General features: G+C 42.6%; 1 protein-coding gene across 1 annotated transcript in view; it reads left to right on the forward strand.

Annotated features, from left to right (window-relative positions):
- The window catches only part of LARP4B (La ribonucleoprotein 4B), a 111,429-nt gene that overhangs the window by 35,453 nt on the left and 56,320 nt on the right, over positions 1–19,656 (forward strand). The window contains exon 2 of the mRNA XM_075922717.2: positions 15,991–16,125. Coding sequence (XP_075778832.2) covers positions 16,045–16,125 — 81 coding nt within the window. The 5' untranslated portion in view covers positions 15,991–16,044. The remainder of the gene's footprint in view (positions 1–15,990; positions 16,126–19,656) is intronic.

Genomic DNA, 19,656 nt, shown 5'->3' on the forward strand with positions numbered 1-19,656 from the left:
CTGGCTTAAATTAACCTGCTTTAAGGCTTAGATGAATCTTCTGTAAGGTGGGTGCACATTTTATAGGTTCATAATCAGGGTGGAAAGACATATTGGGAAGGGTCCACAGGCATTAATACTGCATCCATTTCTGTTCAATATCTTCATAAGTTATTTGGATAATACCGTAGTATACAATTCAAGTTTGTGAATGTCATCAAGCTGGGAGGTGTTACTCCAAAGCGCTTACAACATAAGAATGGCCATAGTGGGTCAGACCAACAGTCCATCCAGTCCAGTATCCTGTCTGTTGACAGTGATCAATACCAGATAACCAAGAGGGAGGGAAACCCAAAAGGTAATCCTCACGTGATCTCTCCCCTGTCACCCACCTCCAGAGAAATTGAATAAAATTATTGCCTTCGATTCTTACGATCCAGAGTTCCAATTTGTCAAGAAAAGCCTTGATGATGCTTTGAGAGAACAGATTTGCACCTTTCCCTTGCTGCTAAAGATTCAGTTTGTTCAAGATTTCAAAAATATCGACAAGATATGCAAGTTCTAAATTTGACTGCTTCAGCACATTTCGGAATTCCTCTTTCCCTTGAACCTGGAGAAATAAATCCAACTCCTCTCTCAGCTGAAAAACTGAGTACGTTCCCTGCTGACAGCCACCGTACAGAAGGGTAGAACAGCAACACATCAAAATTGGAACCCATATTCCAGGCAAAAGCTTTTGATGTGATTCACCACTTTCACCAATCATTTGAAAATGGTGTTGAGTTGATCAGGCAACGTTTTTTACGCCAGAGCTTGCCTCTGAATGAAGCCGTGAACTCCAGTTACCATTGGAGTGCACTGTTTCACCAGCGTTTGGAAGCCCGATCTTGAGCCCAGCATGGCAAGTGCACCATCAGTTGTGATACCCACAAGATTTACTCAATCCAGACCATGTACTTCAAAGAAATTGTTAACTATTTCCATCACATCCTGAGCCTTTGTGGTGATATCAAGTGTCTTACAAAGAAGAAACTCGTCTTTGAAGTCTCCCTCAACCATGGATTGTGCGAACACCAATAGTTGAGAGTACAGTGCGATATCGGTCGATTCATCCAATTGTATGGCAAACAATGGAGACTCCTTTATTTCATCCACAACTTGTTCACTGATGTTCCGTGATACCTCATGTATCAGTCTCGATACTGTGTCGTTAGAGACAGATATATCATTCCTTGCTGCTTCCTCGCCAAGAACAAGCCGCGCCATCTCTTTTGCACAGGGGAGAGCAAGTTGCTCTACAATGATATGAGGCTTCTTGGCCTGTGAAATTTTGTATGCAACAATGTAAGAAGCGTGCACTGCATTGCTTGTCTTATTGTAGAATGCACTTGTTGAGTTGAGGTGCTGCCGTTTCAGACCTGATAACTGCTGCTCGAAATAATCTTCATCCTTTTGCAACAAATTGGGGTGGCACTTTTCAAGATGGCGTTTCAGCTTAGCTGGCTTTGAGTCTTTCCCTAAAACTTGGAGACAAATAACACATTGTGGCAAATCCACGCCGTCTTTTTCGGGACAGGTGAAGTTGAATTTGATGTAGTCCTCTGAATACTTGCACTTGACATTTCTTCCTGTCATTGCCATTATAAACAAACTACACCACACCTGTAAAACAGCACATGTAGCACAGGACGAATGACACAGCAACTGCTCAGCATGACGGCCTCAGATGGAAGTTACTGGCAACACAACGCGGTTGCGTCCTAGGTGACGCTATGGATGATGCACCATGTGCTTGTGAACACGGCTTAAAACACCCTAATGGCAGCATTTGCTCACACTGTGTGACTTTGGACAATTTTCCTGTGGACCACTGAAAGTCACGATGGACTACCAGTTAAGAACCACAGCTTTAAAGAAATACAGGCAGTCCCCGGGTTACGTACAAAATAGGGACTGTAGGTTTGTTCTTAAGTTGAATCTGTATGTAAGTCGGAACTGGCGTCCAGATTCAGCCGCTGCTGAAACTGACCAGCGGCTGACTACAGGAAGCCCGAGGCAGAGTTGCTCTGCCTTGGGCTTCCTGGAATCAGCCGCTGATCAGTTTCAACAGCGGCTGACTTGGGGACGCCTGGGGCAGAGCAGCGCCCCAGTTGCTCTACCACAGGCGTCCCGAGAAAAGCCTGGTCTGCTGGGGGGAGGGGGGGCGAGCGCACTAGCTGCCCCTCCCCCCAGCAGACCAGGGAGACGCGGAGGACCCGGGCGGGGGGACCGCCCAGATGCGCCACGGTCTCCCCCCTGCCCGGGTCCTCCGCGGCTTTGCTCCGCGTCTCCCTGGTCTACTGGGGGGGGGGGGGGGGGACGTCCCAGCAGACCAGGGAGACGCGGAGCAGCTTTTCTCGCCCCGGAGGACGCAGGCGGTGGGACCGCGGCGCCTCTGGGCGGTCCTGCTGCCCGCGTCTTCCGGGGCGAGAAAAGCCCCGTTCGTAAGTGCAGATCCAACATAAGTCGGATCCGCGTAACCCGGGGACTGCCTGTATGTCAAAAGTCACATTTGCAGCAGCAGTAGTCGTCACATTAAATAAAGTCTGAGTACATTTCATTTATGCTATTAATCATTGTCAGTTATCAATATTAAGTTGTAAATTTTCAGTCATGCAAATGGGCATTCTTATGATTCTTTGACCACTTATTGTGAATTTTGATGTAGTTTGGCTGTTGGGTTTGAAAAGGTTGCCAACCCCTGATTAAGAGCATGTCTACAGTATGGAGTGGTTTGATACTGTGGAGATTACTCCGCCAGGGGGTTGATTTTTAGCCGGTCTAATGACCCACTAAATTGACTGCCGATGACTCTCCTGTTGACACCCCTTGCTCATCTCATTCTGGTGGAGTACCAGAGTCAACAGGACAGTTTTCCTCTTTTGACCCAGCATGGTGAGGATTCTGTGGTGAGTAGATCTTATCTGCAGAGGTTCAAACTTTGCTAGTAACTGAAATTGTGTAGCTTATATCAACTTGTCCTGGTAGTGTCCTTAGGGTTGGTCTGCAATAGGAACTTAGTCATAACTAAATCGTCACTCCACAGTGTGGAAAATCCACGCCTCTGTTGACTTTAGTGCGACCGATAGGGATGCTTGTATGTAGCAGTAACTTGGCCGCTCTATATATGCTGCTGTTACGGGTAGTCAGTTCTTTAAGATACACATTTAACAGTGGATATGCCAACATTGCTGTGAGACTCTTCAGTATTTTAATTTAAATATGTTAACACTGCATGAACATAGAAATGTACATTTAATACCTTAAGCTTTAATGTTTAACTGTTAAATTGGTATCACAAGATAATGAGCTTGGTTCCAATAGATCCTGCTGAGTGGTCATATTCTCATCTACAACATTGTATGCTGTAGCTGTGGTCGCTCCCGGTTTATCAGACAGGCAGGGCGAGGTGATATCTTTTATTGAGCCACCTTGTGTTGGTGCCAGATGACCTTTCAGACTTACACAAACCTGAAGAAGAGCTATATATAACCTCGAAACTTGTCAAGAGAGGTTCTTACAGTAAAAGATATTGCCTCATCCACCTTGTTTACCTACTGCATTATCATTCTTAGCAATGTTGTTGGGTCCCAACACAAAACATAATAAGAAAGAAATCTTTCAGTCTAAAAGTATAGCAAATTTCACTTCATAGTCTTCCACGAAACTCTGAAGGGGGCATTGGACACTTACTCACTTAGAATTGTTATTTAGCTCTTCCTGATAGCTGTGTTCCACTAGGTTTTCTCCAAATACATTGTTCTGTGACATGGCTACTATGGAACCCTACCGGAATATGGAGTTGGACTACAAGGTACTGATAAGTGGCGACTTTATTATAATGGTGTGGTTTTGAAAAGTTCATTATATGGAAATTAACTTTCCAAAACAGTGCTTTATAATAATGCCACTTGACCATTTAGGTCAGCTCTGTAGTCTAGTTCACTGGTATTCATGATGTCATAACACAATCTGGGATGTTGCACCAGGGCTCTCAGGTCACTGGGAAACATGAAATGACCTTCTAATTTTAAATCTTGGCAAATGGCAGTGGCATTCAGCATATGTGAATGTTTTACTTCATTGTAAAGCAGTATTTCCCTATTAACTTTCTTTTAAAAACCTAACTGGTAACTTAGAAGGCTTGCAGAACAGATCCTCCATAAAGACATGTATAATGTTGTTACTGTAACTTAATAGAACTGCACATTGTGTCAAGCCCAGGAATCTAGAATAAAAACATTCTTACCTGGTTGGATGGGCCGTGCAGTTAGCTATGTATTAATGTAATACATTTATGTAAATGGTAAGAAGAATATATAGCTCTTGACAGAGACTTTACATGAGATGAAATGAGACACATCAACAAAGGGTATATTTAAACTACAGCCACTAAGAGGCACAGTTGTGGTGCTGCTCTAGCGTTTATTGTATACTGTTGACGCTTCCTGTGTTGATGAAAAAGGGTTTGTTTTTTCCATTTGTGTAGTTAATGCATCTTTCTGCGAGGCAGTAGCTAGATCAGTGGAAGAATTTTTCTGGCAGCCTACCTGCATTTGCCCTAACTATGGCATCTAGCACGCAAAATATTTCACTGCCCTGAGCAACATATAACCAGGTCAGCCTAATATCTACATGTAGACCAGGCCTTAGAGTTAGAGGCTGAATGCTGATGATTTTATTTTTAGTTGTAATTATTAAATGCTCATATGGCTATTGCATTTCATTATGTTCATGACATTCTAAGCCATCTAAGAAGCTTACTACAAACTTGTGTAAATGTGGACATAGAATAATAATTTAGCAGACTGTGTGGCTGATGGGCATTTCAGTGAAATGGAGCTTTACTTATAATTGTTAAAATGTCATTCTACTTGGTTTGTCCTCTATAGGCTTTACATATATGAAATTCTGGTGCTAATCTTAAGTTTTCTAGAAAGAACAAGGTTGGAGGGAGGGTAATGGAGGTTGAAGGGAAGGGAATGTTCCAGAGTAGAAAGAAAAATGTGAGAAAATGTGTAGCTAGAGCAGGAGGGTAAGAAGGAAAACAGGTTCTAAAATGTGTCAGAGTAGATCCTGTGTGCATGTACCTTATGTGCAATATTTTACCTCTTAACTATGGGTGTTGGGGGCTCAAACTGTTTGTGGGTCTCAACTTGGATGGTGGTTACTTCCATGTTGTCATTCTCCTGGTCCACAAGAAGTACTTCAGGTTCACAGTAGGATCCAACAATTGTCAGTGCTGAGTTCTGCCTGTCTGGTCTTGGAATTTATGGGGGATGTGCCTGACTATAGCTGGGGCACATCTAAGAGGGAATCCACTTATGCTTATATCTAGATGACTGGCAAATGAGAAGCAGGTGCCAAGAGGAGACATATTGCCTTAGGTTACAGCCCTCCTTTTTTTTTCCCTGCTGAAGATGCTTGGTGAGCTACTGGTACTTTTTCTTTTGCACCATCGCAGATGTTAATGTTCACAGGCGCTCTAACTGAGCAAAAGATTTCTTGCCAGAGGAGAGGTTCCAGTCCCTTCAGCCTGTAATGCACCAACTATGGACAAGACAGGCAACAGTGTGAACCCTTCTTGGGCTCTTTAGCCATATATCTACATGAATCTACTTAAAAGGGATGTAAGCATGAATCTGCTCTTAATGATTAATTGATGAGCCCGGACTCATTGGTTAATCCGAATGGTTACATGCAGCTTTTTCCTCCCCCCCCCCCCCCCCGCCCAGCTATTTCTGTATCAGAGGCATGGAAGAGGCAGGAGCTGGGCCCCCTGCATGTAAATGTATAACTGCTGTAAATTCAGAAGTTACATGTGGACAAAATTACATGCATTTAAACATCCCTACCTTTCGATGTTGCTTGCCAAATATTACCTGTGGCATCTGCAGTGACCTCTAGTCCCCTTCGAAACATCATGTAAACAAACAAGCCATGGTCCTGGCCTGAATCCTGCAGGAACCTGACTGGTGAATGTGAGAAAAGAGTTTTTAGTCTCATTTGAGACCTGGACAGTCTTGGTCACTCATTTAAATCACCACTAAGTCAGCCTGCAAGACTTTCCTTCCTGTACCCTGAACCCCTGTATTGCAGATTATGATAATGCATTTCCAGTGTTCAATTAAGAGGTGCTTGATTATCTTTTCCTTTGTCTAGAAGCAGTTGAGTTTTGGGAATGATGCTATCAGCATGGAGTTATCCTCTGCTAGCTCTATACCTTTCAGGTATCAGATTTCTGCAGTGAACACTCATAGCTGTTAATCCATCAAGCCATTGCTATCCTGCAGCTGATACTCCACCAGTGACAGACTCTCATCATAGGTCTGTTTGCCATGGCAAACAATTTTTATCCAGATGCCTTCTTGTTGATTGGTCTCAAGGACTACTACATGCCAAAGTAGGTCTGCCCCACGAAAGCTCGTCACCTAATAAACCATCTTGTTGGTCTTTTAAAGTGCTACCCAACTGCTTTTTTTTGTTTTGTTTTTGTTTTTTGTTGTTGTTGTTTCAGCTAGTAGAGTGCTTTTGGATCTATGCAGATCTCTAGCTAGCTTTTCTGTACACCTTTTCATCTGTCTGAAAATGCCGTTGCAAAGCAAATATTCTATTGGCCAATAAACACTCAGTGACTGCACCTGATTGGAGGGCTTGTCAGCTAGATGTGTGGGACTGACGGACTGCACCTTAGCAGTCTAGGAGATATTGTTTTCAAGTTGGACAATGTAGGGAATAATTCTGGACACCTTGGATGCAGGTGAAAACCAACAGAGGATTTATTGCACACAGCTGGTGGAGTGTCCCTCCGGTTAACCTGGTGAACACTAGTTAATCAAAACATTACAGTAGATTATATAGGCAGCAGATGGGCGGAGTGGAAGAAATTTGATAGGGTCTGGTGGCAAGACGTAATGAGCACGAGCCAATAAACTACGGAGATTACACAGCATTTCCGCCCATTGCCAATTAAACATCTTATCAATAATATAGGTAGTTATTCCTAATAAGCCACCATAAACAAGACAAGCATTTTTATGGCAACTTTGTCTGTTGAAATGATGTGTCTACTGCGGGGTGATAATGCCTTGCATTGTTGCAGTCTTTGGTATCCAGGTTTATTATCTAGAATTAAAGGAGACAGTGAGAACGACTTCCATGAAGCTTGTTTTGGTACCAGCCAGTGTCTTATCGGAGTGAGGCTCTCTTGGAATTTGGCTGCCAGGGCAACCAGTCATGTTAGCTGCTTGTTCTACGTGTTCCCAGGCCTTGCCTCAAATTTTAGGATTTGTTTAGGAGAGTTGTTAGCAGAATACCATGGACTGCCTCAATTTACCCCTACAGACAGAAGGATCCTCAAAGTAGGAAGGACTTTTTCATAGGGCATCCCAAAACAATGTGGATGTGGTAGAGACCCTAATACCAAAGATTGTGGGATACGTATGTCTGCTGAAGCAAGCATGATTTAGCTTGTAGCTCTTAAATCCACCTGCCAGTAATATCAGCATGCTGTTAAGTTGTATTAAGTTTTTTCCATAACCTTCAGTATGTGAAATTCCTCTCAACTATTTCATGTGTCTCTTCTGGTTAGACATCAGGCTTCTGTGAGACTTGATACTTTGATAATTCATCAAGATTTCATCAAATGATCAGAAGATTGCCTATTATACCATCTCACATCAAGGAGGTTGTCTTTGAACATAACATAAGAACGGCCGTACTGGGTCAGACCAAAGGTCCTTCTAGCCCAGTATCCTGTCTACCGACAGTGGCCAGCACCAGGTGCCCCAGAGAGGGTGGACCGAAGACAATGATCAAGCGATTTGTCTCCTGCCATCTCTCTCCAGCCTCTGACAAACAGAGGCCAAGGACACCATTTTATCCCCTGGCTAATAGCCTTTTATGGACCTAACCTCCATGAAATTATCTAGCTTCTCTTTAAACTCTATTATAGTCCTAGCCTTCCCAGCCTCCTCTGGCAAGGAGTTCCACAGGTTGACTACACGCTGTGTGAAGAAGTACTTTCTTTTATTCGTTTTAAACCTGCTACCCATTAATTTCATTTGGTGACCTCTAGTTCTTCTATTTAGGGAACTAATAAATAACTTTTCTTTATCGGCCCTCTCCACACCACTCATGATTTTATAGACCTCTATCATATCCCCCCTCAGTCTCCTCTTTTCTAAACTGAAAAGTCCCAGTCGCATTAACCTCTCCTCATATGGGACCCATTCCAAACCCCTAATCATTTTAGTTGCCCTTTTCTGAACCCTTTCCAAAGCCAAAATATCTTTTTTGAGGTGAGGAGACCACATCTGTACACAGTATTCCAGATGTATAAAACTATGGTACGCCCACAGGGGCAATAAGATATTCTGTGTCTTATTTTCTATCCCTTTCCTAATAATTCCTAGCATCCTATTTGCCTTTTTGACCGCCGCTGCACACTGCGTGGAAGTTTTCAGAGAACTGTCCACGATAACTCCAAGATCTTTCCTGATTTGTCGTAGCCAAATTAGCCCCATCATACTGTACGTATAGTTGGGGTTATTTTTCCCAATGTGCATTACTTTACACTTATCCACATTACATTTCATTTGCCATTTTGCTGCCCAATCACTGAGTTTGGTGAGATCGTCTTAGAGTCCCTCACAGTCTGCTTCTGTCTTGACTATCCTAAACAGTTTGGTATCATCTGCAAACTTTACTACCTCACTGCTTACCCCTTTCTCCAGATCATTTATGAATAAGTTGAAAAGGATTGGTCCCAGGACTGACCCTTAGGGGACACCACTAGTTACCCCTCTCCAATCTGAAAATTTACCATTTATTCCTACCCTTTGTTTCCTGTCTTTTAACCAGTTCTCAATCCAAGAAAGGACCTTTCCTCTTATCCCCTGGCCATGTAATTTACACAAGAGCCTTTGGTGAGGGACCTTGTCAAAGGCTTTCTGAAAATCCAAGTATACTATATCTACTGGATCCCCCTTATCCGTATGCTTGTTAACCCCTTCAAAGAACTCTAATAGATTAGTAAGACAGGATTTCCCTTTACAGAAACCATGTTGACTTTTGTCCAACAAATTATGTTCTTCTGCATGCTTCACAATTTTATTCTTTACTATTGTTTTGTCTAATTTGCCCAGTACTGAAGTTAGACTTACCGGTCTGTAATTGCCAGGATCGTCTCTAGAGCCCTTTTTAAATATTGGTGTCACGTTGGCTGCCTTCCAGTCATTAGGTACTGAAGCTGATTTAAAGGATAGGTTACAAACTACAGATAATAGCTCAGCCACATCAGTAAGATTCTTAGGGTATGTCTTCACTAGCTCCCTAATTCGAACTAGGGAGGCTAATGTAGGCATTCGAAGTTGCAAATGAAGCCCGGGATTTAAATATCCTGGGCTTTATTTGCACCTTTCCATCCGGTCGCCATTTTTAAATGCCACTAGTCCAGACTAACTGCCCACAGCTACACGCGACAGGGACCCGGTAGTTCGAATTAAAGCTCCTAATTCGAAGTACTTGTTAAAGGTCCTTGCAGATATAAAGATTGAATAGTTAGAAATAATTCATGTTCTTAAACATGGCTTCATCTTGAAGTAATAAGTGGTGAAACCATTTTAATATATATAAAGTCTAATTAAATATTCCAGTAGCAGCATTTTGATGTCACGTATGCCAACACTTCATTTGGCTTTTAAGATCTTGAAGTCCTTGACCACCCATCAAGAACCAGTTGAGTATAAGCACTGTGGTGTTTCTATAAAAATGTGCTCAAAATATTTTTCATGCTGTCTAGTCAAACCACCACTTCTGCACACGCTTGCTTTTAGTATGATATAAGCAAGGGTTCATTTAAACTAGATATTTAGTCTTAATATTAATATTTAATATTTACTTAAATTACTTAATATTTATATTTTGGTTCCTTGAACAACACAAATAAAATGATACACCTTTGAATTAAGCTACATCTTGTTGTTTTGAGTCCTTTGATTACTTGTAGATTTGAAAGGATAAGCCTTCTATTGGTAAACATGAATTTAAAGATGCACAAACGGATGAAAAATATTTCTGTCTGCTAGACGTTTACATGTGGGGAAAAGTAAAAATGCTTGGTAGTGTAAGGATGTTTTACTTTGCATCCTATTTTGATGTGGTGTTGATAACTGAGATTGTTATGTTGAGATTCATAAAATTAAAGGTTTATGAAACATTACAATTTCATTGTCAGAGCCCCATGATTTTGTGAACATAAATGTGAATAACTTATTATTGATACACTTTTTAAACATTGAAATGTATTACCTAGCTTATTTACTTGGATCTGTAGCTATATATTAGGGATGTTAAACTACTTTTTATTAAGGTAAACAGGTAACCGCTCCTATCTCCCTTGCCCTTTCCTGCGCTGCTGTCTCTGATACAGAAGGGGGGGGCTGCGTGTAACCACAATGGTTAACTGATGAGCCCAGGCTCATTTGTTAACTGTTCACAAGTATACACTTATACATTCCTTATATATATAGAAAGAATCATAGGACTGGAAGGGACCTCGAGAGGTCATCGAGTCCAGCCCGCCGCCCTCAAGGGAGGACCAAGCTCCGTCTACACCATCCCTGACAGATGTCTATCTAACCTGTCCTTAAATATCTCCAGAGAGGGAGATTCCACCACCTCCCTTGGCAATTTATTCCAATATTTGACCACCCTGACAGTTAGGAATTTTTTCCTACTGACCAATCTAAACCCCCCTTGCTGCACTTTAAGCCCATTACTCCTTGTCCTGTCCTCAGAAACCAAGAGAAACAAAGTTTCTTCTTCCTCTTTGTGACACCCTTTTAGATATTTGAAAACCGCTATCATGTCCCCCCTTAATCTTCTTTTTTCCAAACTAAACAAGCCCAGTTCATGAAGCCTGGCTTCATAGGTCATATTCTCTAGACCTTTAATCATTCTCGTCGCTCTTCTCTGTACCCTTTCCAATTTCTCCACATCTTCCTTGAAATGTGGCGCCCAGAACTGGACACAGTACTCCAGCTGAGGCCTAACTAGTGCAGAGTTGAGCGTCAGAATGACTTCACGAGTTTTGCTTACAACACACCTGTTGATACAACCTAGAATCATATTTGCTTTTTTTGCAATAGCATCACACTGTTGACTCATATTCAACTTGTGGTCCACTATGACCCCTAGATCCCTTTCCGCCATGCTCCTTCCTAGACAGTCGCTTCCCATCTTGTATGTATGGAACTGATTGTTCCTTCCTAAGTGGAGCACTTTGCATTTCTCTTTATTAAACTTCATCCTGTTTACCTCTGACCATTTCTCTAACTTGCTAAGGTCATTTTGAATTATGTCCCTATCCTCCAAAGAAGTTGCAACCCCACCCAGTTTGGTATCATCTGCAAACTTAATAAGCGTACTCTCTATCCCAATATCTACATCATTGATGAAGATATTGAATAGTACGGGTCCCAAAACAGACCCTTGCAGAACTCCACTTGTTATCCCTTTCCAGCAGGATTTAGAACCGTTAACAACAACTCTCTGACTACGGTTATCCGGCCAATTATGCACCCACCTTATCGTGGCCTTATCTAAGTTATATTTGCCTAGTTTATCAATAAGAATATCATGCGAGACCGTATCAAATGCCTTACTAAAGACTAGGTATATGACATCCACCGCTTCTCCCTTATCCACAAGGCTCGTTATCCTATCAAAGAAAGCTATCAGATTAGTTTGGCATGACTTGTTCTTCACAAACCCATGCTGGCTATTCCCTATCACTTTATTACCTTCCAAGTGTTTGCATATGATTTCCTTAATTACCTGCTCCATTATCTTCCCTGGGACAGACGTTAAACTGACCGGTCTGTAGTTTCCTGGGTTGTTCTTATTCCCCTTTTTATAGATGGGCACAATATTTGCCCTTTTCCAGTCTTCTGGAATCTCCCCTGTCTGCCATTATTTTTCAAAAATCATAGCTAAAGGCTCAGATACCTCCTCTATCAGCTCCTTGAGTATCCTGGGATGCATTTCATCAGGACCTGGTGACTTGCTGACATCTTACTTTCCTAAGTGATTTTTAACTTGTTCTTTGTGTATCCTATCTTCTAAACTTACCCTCTCTCTGCTTGTATTCACTACGTTAGGCACACCTCCAGACTTCTCGGTGAAGACCGAAACAAAGAAGTCATTGAGCATCTCCGCCATTTCCAAGTTTCCTGTTACTGCTTCTCCCTCCTCACTGAGCAGTGGGCCTACCCTGTCCTTGGTCTTCCTCTTGCTTTTAATGTATTTATAAAAGGTCTTCTTGTTTTCCTTTATGCCTGTAGCTAGTTGGATCTCATTTTGTGCTTTTGCCTTTCTAATCTTGCCCCTGCATTCCCGCGTTGCTTGCCTATATTCATCCTTTGTTATTTGTCCTAGTTTCCATTTTTTATAGGACTCCTTTTTTCTTTTGAGATCATGCAAAATCTCCTTGTTAAGCCAAGCTGGTCTTTTGCCATATTTTCTGTCTTTCCTACACAGCGGAATTGTTTGCTTTTGGGCCCTTAACAACGCCCCTTTGAAATACTTCCAACTCTCCTCAGTTGTTTTTCCCTTCAGTCTTGCTTCCCATGGCACCTTACCTACAAGTTCTCTGAGCTTATCAAAATCTGCCTTCCTGAAATCCATTACCTCAATTGTGCTGGTCTCCCTTCTACCTTTCCTTAAGATCATGAACTCTATTATTTCATGATCACTGTCCCCTATACTGTCTTCCACTTTCAAGTTCTCAACTAGTTCCTCCCTATTTGTTAAAACCAAATCCAGAACAGCTTCTCCTCTGGTAGCTTTTTCAACCTTCTGAAACAAAGTTGTCTCCAATGCAGTCCAGAAACTTATTGGGTAGCCTGTGCCCCGCTGTGTTAGTTTCCCAACATCTGTCTGGATAGTTGAAGTCCCCCATCACCACCAAATCTTGGGCTTTGGATAGTTTTGTTAATGGTTTAAAAAAGGCCTCATCCACCTCTTCCACCTGGCTAGGTGGCCTGTAGTAGACTCCTAGCATGACATCACCCTTATTTTTTACCCCTTTTAGCTTAACGCAGAGACTCTCTACACAGCTATCTCCTACGTTCATCTCCACTTCAGTCCAAGTGTGTACATTTTTAATATACAAGGCAACCCCTCCTCCCTTTTTTCCCTGACTGGCCTTCCTGAGCAAGCCGTACCCTTCCATACCAACATTCCAATCATGTGTCCCATCCCACCAGGTTTCTGTAATACCAATGATATCATAGTTGTATTTATTGGTTAGCAATTCCAGTTCTTCCTGCTTATTACCCATACTTCTCACATTTGTATATAGGCATCTAAGATACTGATTTGATCTTGCCTCCCTGTTGTGCCCTGACCCTCCTTTCTCCTTGCCATTATAGGCCGTAGTCCTCCCCATTTCCAACCCATCTCCCAGTCCCGCACATTCAGCACTTACCTGTGGGCTTTGCTCACCTGTCCCCGTTGAACCTAGTTTAAAGCCCTCCTCACAAGGTTAGCCAGTCTGTGTCCAAACAAGGCCTTCCCGCTCCTGGAAAGGTGAACTCCATCTCCGCCAAGCAGTCCTTCCTGGAAGAGCACCCCGTGATCAAGGAAGCCGAATCCCTCCTGGCGACACCATCTTCGCAGCCAGGCATTCACCTCCAGGATGCACCTCTCTCTGCCCGGACCCCTACCTTTGACAGGAAGGATCCAAGAGAATACCACCTGTGCTCCAAACTCCTTCACCCATACTCCCAAAGCCCTGTAGTCACACTTGATCCACTCAGTGTCACACCTGGCAGTATCATTTGTGCCCACGTGGATGAGTAGCATGGGGTAGTAGTCAGAGGGCCAGATAATCCTCGACAATGCCTCCGTAACATCTCGGATACGGGCCCCTGGCAGACAGCATACCTCTCGAGATGAACTGTCAGGGCGACAGATAAGACATGAGACTCTTTTACCAACAGTCCAAGATAAACTACATCCCATTGTGGGCAATTATTTCATCCTCTTGATAAACTTATCAAGCTCTGTCATGAATTGTTAGATTTTTTTTTTTATCCTACCTGTTCCCCCTTGCAAGGCTGGTCCAGAACTTGACTCCGCTGATGGTTAGAAACCTTAGTATAATTTCTAGCCTTGTTTGATGACCAGTTTCATTTATTTCCTTAAAACAAAGATTGTGATTGAGAATTTTGTACTTCTTGATGAAGCACCAACTGATTACTAAGGGAGATTTAATATTAGCTGAAAAATTTGAAGCTATCAGTCCTGCTGATATTCAACCGTCATCAGCTTTCTGTTTCTTATCCTGTTGGATCAAGCAACTTTTTGAAGCCTGATGGAAAAGAATGACTTATTAAGCCTTCCTAACATGGAAACAGTTGCTAAGATGAAATTTGGGGAATCTGAACATTGGGAATCTGGAACAGTTGGGAATCTGAAAATTGATTTGTACCAAAAATTGGAGTTTTTGTAATCAAAGAAGAAAATTAGCTGCAGGGATGGTAAAAAGAGGTCGTGAATTGAAAATCAACCAGAATATTTCTCAAGATAGATCAAGGTACATTTTTGTATGTAACTGGTTTCCACTGTAAATTTTTCTACTGGAAAAAATTGTAGCTGTTCCTTGTGCAGTTGTTCTATGTAAAGGGTCCAGGTCAGTGGGAAGCCATGCTGACTCTCTTACCTGCCCAGGTAAAGGGCAATAGTAGTGCCACAGTTGGCTTGACACATCTCAGCCCAACTGCAGGCCAAGCAGCAGTTTATAAAGGCCCGGCCCTTGGTTGGGGCAGTCACCAAATAAGCAGCTTATATAGTCAGGGACTCAAGCCGCTCAGTAGGCTGAGGGGTAGTTTATAAGGCCCGGCCTTTAGTTCAGGCAGAGCCGCAGATCAACTGTTAAGGGCCCAGCATGGGCAAGAAGTTTATACGGCCAAGTCCTGGGTCAGGGCGGGGCGGATAGACAGAAGTTTACCACAAGCGGTTCAATAAAGCTACGTCTGCATTGCCCAGTCTTGCGCAAGAACATATGCAAATGTGGCACGGCAATATTCATTTCTGTGCCTCATTCGCATATGTTCTTGCGCAAGGCAGGCTACGTCTACATTGCCCAAACAGTTTAAAGTTTCGGCTGAGTCCCACCTGGGTGGGGATCGTGTTTCCTCACTGGCAAGAGCCAACAAGTGCAGGGGTTTAGCCCCCACAAGGGGAAGCCTGCCACCCAATGAGAGAAGTGGTAGGGGGGACGCAGACCCACCCTCTCCACTGCACCCCAGCCCAGGGCTCTGACAGTGGTAGCTTGGTGGCCACTGGGTCAACAGGGATCCGGACTGCAGCCTGCTGACCAGATCTGTGGGTCAGTGGGGATCCAAGTCTGGCTGACATCCATCTCCTCAGCTGCCCCAGGGTTGGCTGTCCCATGGCCGCTTCCCAGTTCCCCCGGGGGCCTATTTGGCTCGGTCGCTGCTCCTTGGGGTCATCTGGGGACAGAGGTGCTGGCAGCATGTCCATGGGTTCTGCCAGTCCAGTGGTTGGGACCTGGTGAGGGTCCCGACAAACCTTCAGGTCATGGCAGCAGGCTCAGTGACCTGGGCCAGAAGGGGTCCTGGTGGCCCAACCTAGTCCTCACATTGGGAGCAGCACAGCTGGGTCCTTTGCTGCAGGAGCTGGGGCTGGGCATCTGGCCTGTTTGGCTAGCCAGCTCCAACTGAGAACTGAGCTCTGAGCTCTTATACTCGTGGACCCACCTTCCTGCTTCCTGTGATGGGGCTGGGTGAACCTGTACCTGCCCACCATGGGAGTCTTAGAGGGCCCTTCCTCTTCCAGGCTTTCCTTGATTCATTACCATCTACAAAAAAAAGTTGCTTTATGAATTCCTGAGCTGTTTAAACAGTCACTTATTTACAATATCTGTATCTTCTGTTTTCTTTGCAGCTTACCAAGGTGACCAGTAAAGTTCTCTCTGAGGAGCCAAAAAGCAGACAGCTCATGACTTCTGATCAGGACACTAAAGTTGTGGCTGAACCGCAGGTGCAGCAAGTACAAGAAGTTAAGGACAGTTCTCATCTAGTAAGTATTACAGAAAATAAAACATGTTTGTTTAGTTACCTGAAACTATCTAGTATAATCTTTTTGTATATTAAACAAATATGCCCTTGGTTTGGTATTCTTTAATACAAATTGTATGGCAACTATTTTAATACAAGAGATGGGCAGTACATGGCACTGCCACTACAGATATTGAGAGCGCCATCTAGGTGACATGTGCACAAGAAAAGAAAACTCCCCTTGATGGTACAAAATTGTTTCTCAGTCCTGAAGTAGTATTCACCTTTAGTTAACATATTGTGCAATTATTAATGTGCTGATGCCAGATGGAGAATGGTGGGGCTTCTTTTTTTAAGAAAAAACAACTAACCATAAAGTCAGTCAGAGGAGAGTGCTGGAACCTACACATGAGAAATTTTACAGAAATAATCTTGGCATGGATATCTTTAGCTGATTATTGTAAATTTGTAAAATGGGAATTTGCATTCCATGTAATGAGTTTGCATAGTTAAAGCACTCTGGCTGATGGCATAAAATACATGCTGCTGTGCAGTATCCAATAAATTGAATCATCAAGTTCTTGTGGCTTTTGGCAAAACACAAATTGTGTACAGATTAGGGATGTTGGTGTTTAATCAGCTAATCGATGGAATTTCCATTGACTAGTTGATAAGGGGCGGAAACTGCAGAACTGCAGTGGAGTTAGCTTCCAGCCCCAGGAGCTTACCCAACTGTGGATCTGCCTTTTAAATGTATTAAGACCTGTCAGGCTCTTAACACATTTTAAAAGGCTAAAGCTCAGCAGGAGGTGAGCCAGGCACGAATTGGGGGTGAGCCAGGCATGGCTTGATTTCTGGTTTGGGCCTGCTCCTCTGCCTCATGAGTTAACTGGCTTTTAAGCAGGCTCCCCCCAGCACCAGCACCAGCCCCCGCCTCCCTTTGCTGCCTCTGATAGAGGCAGCAAAGACAGGGGAAGTGACTACCAGTCAACTATCAGATAAGTGTATGTTGATCGGATAGTTGATTAGTCGCTTACATCCATAGTACAGATTTATAGCAATAGTCGCAAATATTCCAAAGAGATATTTGGGTTTGGGTTTTTTTATTAGCCAAATGAAAAATTTGATTTTCTGCATGAAGAGTACTTGCATAAGAACAGCCATAAACAGTCAAACCAAAGGTCCATCTACCCCAGTCTTCTGTCTGCTGGCAGTAGCCAATGCCAGATGCCCCAGAGGGAGTGAACACAACAGGGAATCATCAAGAAATCCCTCTCCCATCACCTGTTCCCAGGCTCTGACAGGCTAGGGACACATTTTCTATCCAGCTTGGCTAACAGCCTTGATGGACCTAACCTCCATGAATGTATCTAGTTTCTTATTTGTTAAAATCCTGGTGTTCACAACGTTCTGTGAGAAGGAGTTCCATAGGATGATCGTGTGCTGTGTGAAGAAAAACTTCCTTTTGTTTTAAACCTACTATCTATTAATTTCATTTGGTGACCCCTCGTTCTTACATTATGGGAACAAGAAAATAACTTTTCTTTATTCACTTTTTCCACACGAATCATGATTTTATAGACCTCTGTCATATTCTCCCTCACCCCCCCCCCTTAGCCTCCTCTTTTCTAAGATGAGAAGTCCCAGTCTTTTTAACCTCCCTTCATATGGCACCTGTTCCAAAGCCCTAATCACTCTTGTTGCCCTCTTCTGAACCTTTTCCAATGCCAATATATCTTTTTTGAGATGAGGTGACCACATCTGTATGCAGTATTCAAGATGTGGCTGTACCATGGTTTTATATAGAGCCAGTAAGATATTCTCTGTCTGTCTTCTCTATCCATTTTTTAACGATTCCTAACATTGTTTGCTTTTTTGACTGCTGTTGAACACCAAGTGGATCTTCTCAGACTATCCGCAATGACTCCAAGATTTCTTTTGAGTAGTTGTAGCCAAATTAGTCCTCGTCATATTGTATGTATAGTTGAGTTTATTTTTTCCAGTATTTATTACTTTACATTTATGAACATTAAATTTCGTTTGTCATTTTGTTGCCCAATCACTTAGTTTAGTGAGATCTTTTTGAAGTTATTCCATCTGCTTTGGTCTTAACTATCTTGAGCAGTTTAAAAGCTTCAGAAGGTAGCTGAGTTAGTCCGTACAGGATAAACTTAAAAAAAACCAAAGTCTGGTAGTACTTTAAAGACTAACAAAACATGAAGATGCTATCATGAGCTTTCGTGGGCATAGCCCACTTCTTCAGATGAACAGTTTAGTATTACCTGCACATTTTGCCACCTCACTGTTTATGCCTTTCTCTACATCATTTATAAATAAGTTGAATAGGATTGGTCCCAGGGCAGACGCTTGGGGGCACCACTAGTAACCTCTCTCCATTCTGAAAACTTACCATTTATTCCTACCCTTTGTTTCCTGTCTTTTAACCAGTTATCAATCCATGAAAGGACCTTCCTTCATCTCATGACAACTTACTTGACTTAAGAGCCTTTGCTGAGGGACCAAGTCAAAAGCTTTCTGGAAATCTACGTACATTATATCCACTGGATCCTTCTTGTCCATGTGCTTGTTGACCCCCTCAAAGGACACTAGTAGATTAATACGGCATGCCTTCCCTTTATAGAAACCACGTTGACTTCCCCAACATATTGTGTTCATCCATGTGTTTGACAATTTTATTATTTACTGTAGTTTCAACAAATATAGCCAATACTGACTTTAGACTTATCGGTCTGTAATTGCCAGGGTCACCTCCAGATCCCTTTTTAAATATTGGTGTCATGTTAGATAACTTCCAGTCATCAGGTACTGGAAGCTGATTTAAAGGATAGGTTTCAAACCACAGTTAATTCTGCCATTTTACATTTGAGTTCTTTTAGAACTCTTGGGTGAACGCCATCTGGTCCTGATGACTTGTTACTGTTTATCATTTTACTCCAAAACCACCTCTGACACCTCAATTTGGGACAATTCCTCAGATTTGTATATTGGAAAAAAGGCTCAGGTTTGGGAATATCCCTAATAGCTGTGGTAAAAGAAAAGGAAAAACTAACAAGATGATTTAATAGGTGATGAGCTTTCATGGGCCAGACCCACTTCCTCAAATCATCATGTGAGGAAGTGGGTCTGGCCCACAAAATCTCATCACCTATTAAACCATCTTGTTAGTCTTTAAAGTGCTACATAGTCTGATCTTGCTAAAACAAAAGGAAAACTAACACGGCTACCTCTCTACTACTACCTAACATCCTTAGCGGTGAAGACTGAAGCAAAGTGTTCATTTAGTTTCTCGGCAATGACTTTATTGTCTTTGAGTGCTCCTTTAGCATCTTGATTGTGCTAGGGCCCCACTGGTTGTTTAGCAGGATTCCTGCTTCTGATGTTTTGAGAAAATATTTTGCTATTACTTTTTGAGTTTTTGGCTAGCTTAATTTGACAGTTTATGCTCCTTTCTATTTCCCTTGCTAGGATTTGACTTCCACTTTTAAAAACTTGTCTTTTTATTTCTTACTGCTTCTTTTACTTCATCATTAAG

This window comes from Pelodiscus sinensis, chromosome 2 (assembly GCF_052426305.1).
Source record: "Pelodiscus sinensis isolate ZL-2025 chromosome 2, ASM5242630v1, whole genome shotgun sequence".
In the NCBI taxonomy this organism is placed as follows: Eukaryota; Metazoa; Chordata; order Testudines; family Trionychidae; genus Pelodiscus; species Pelodiscus sinensis.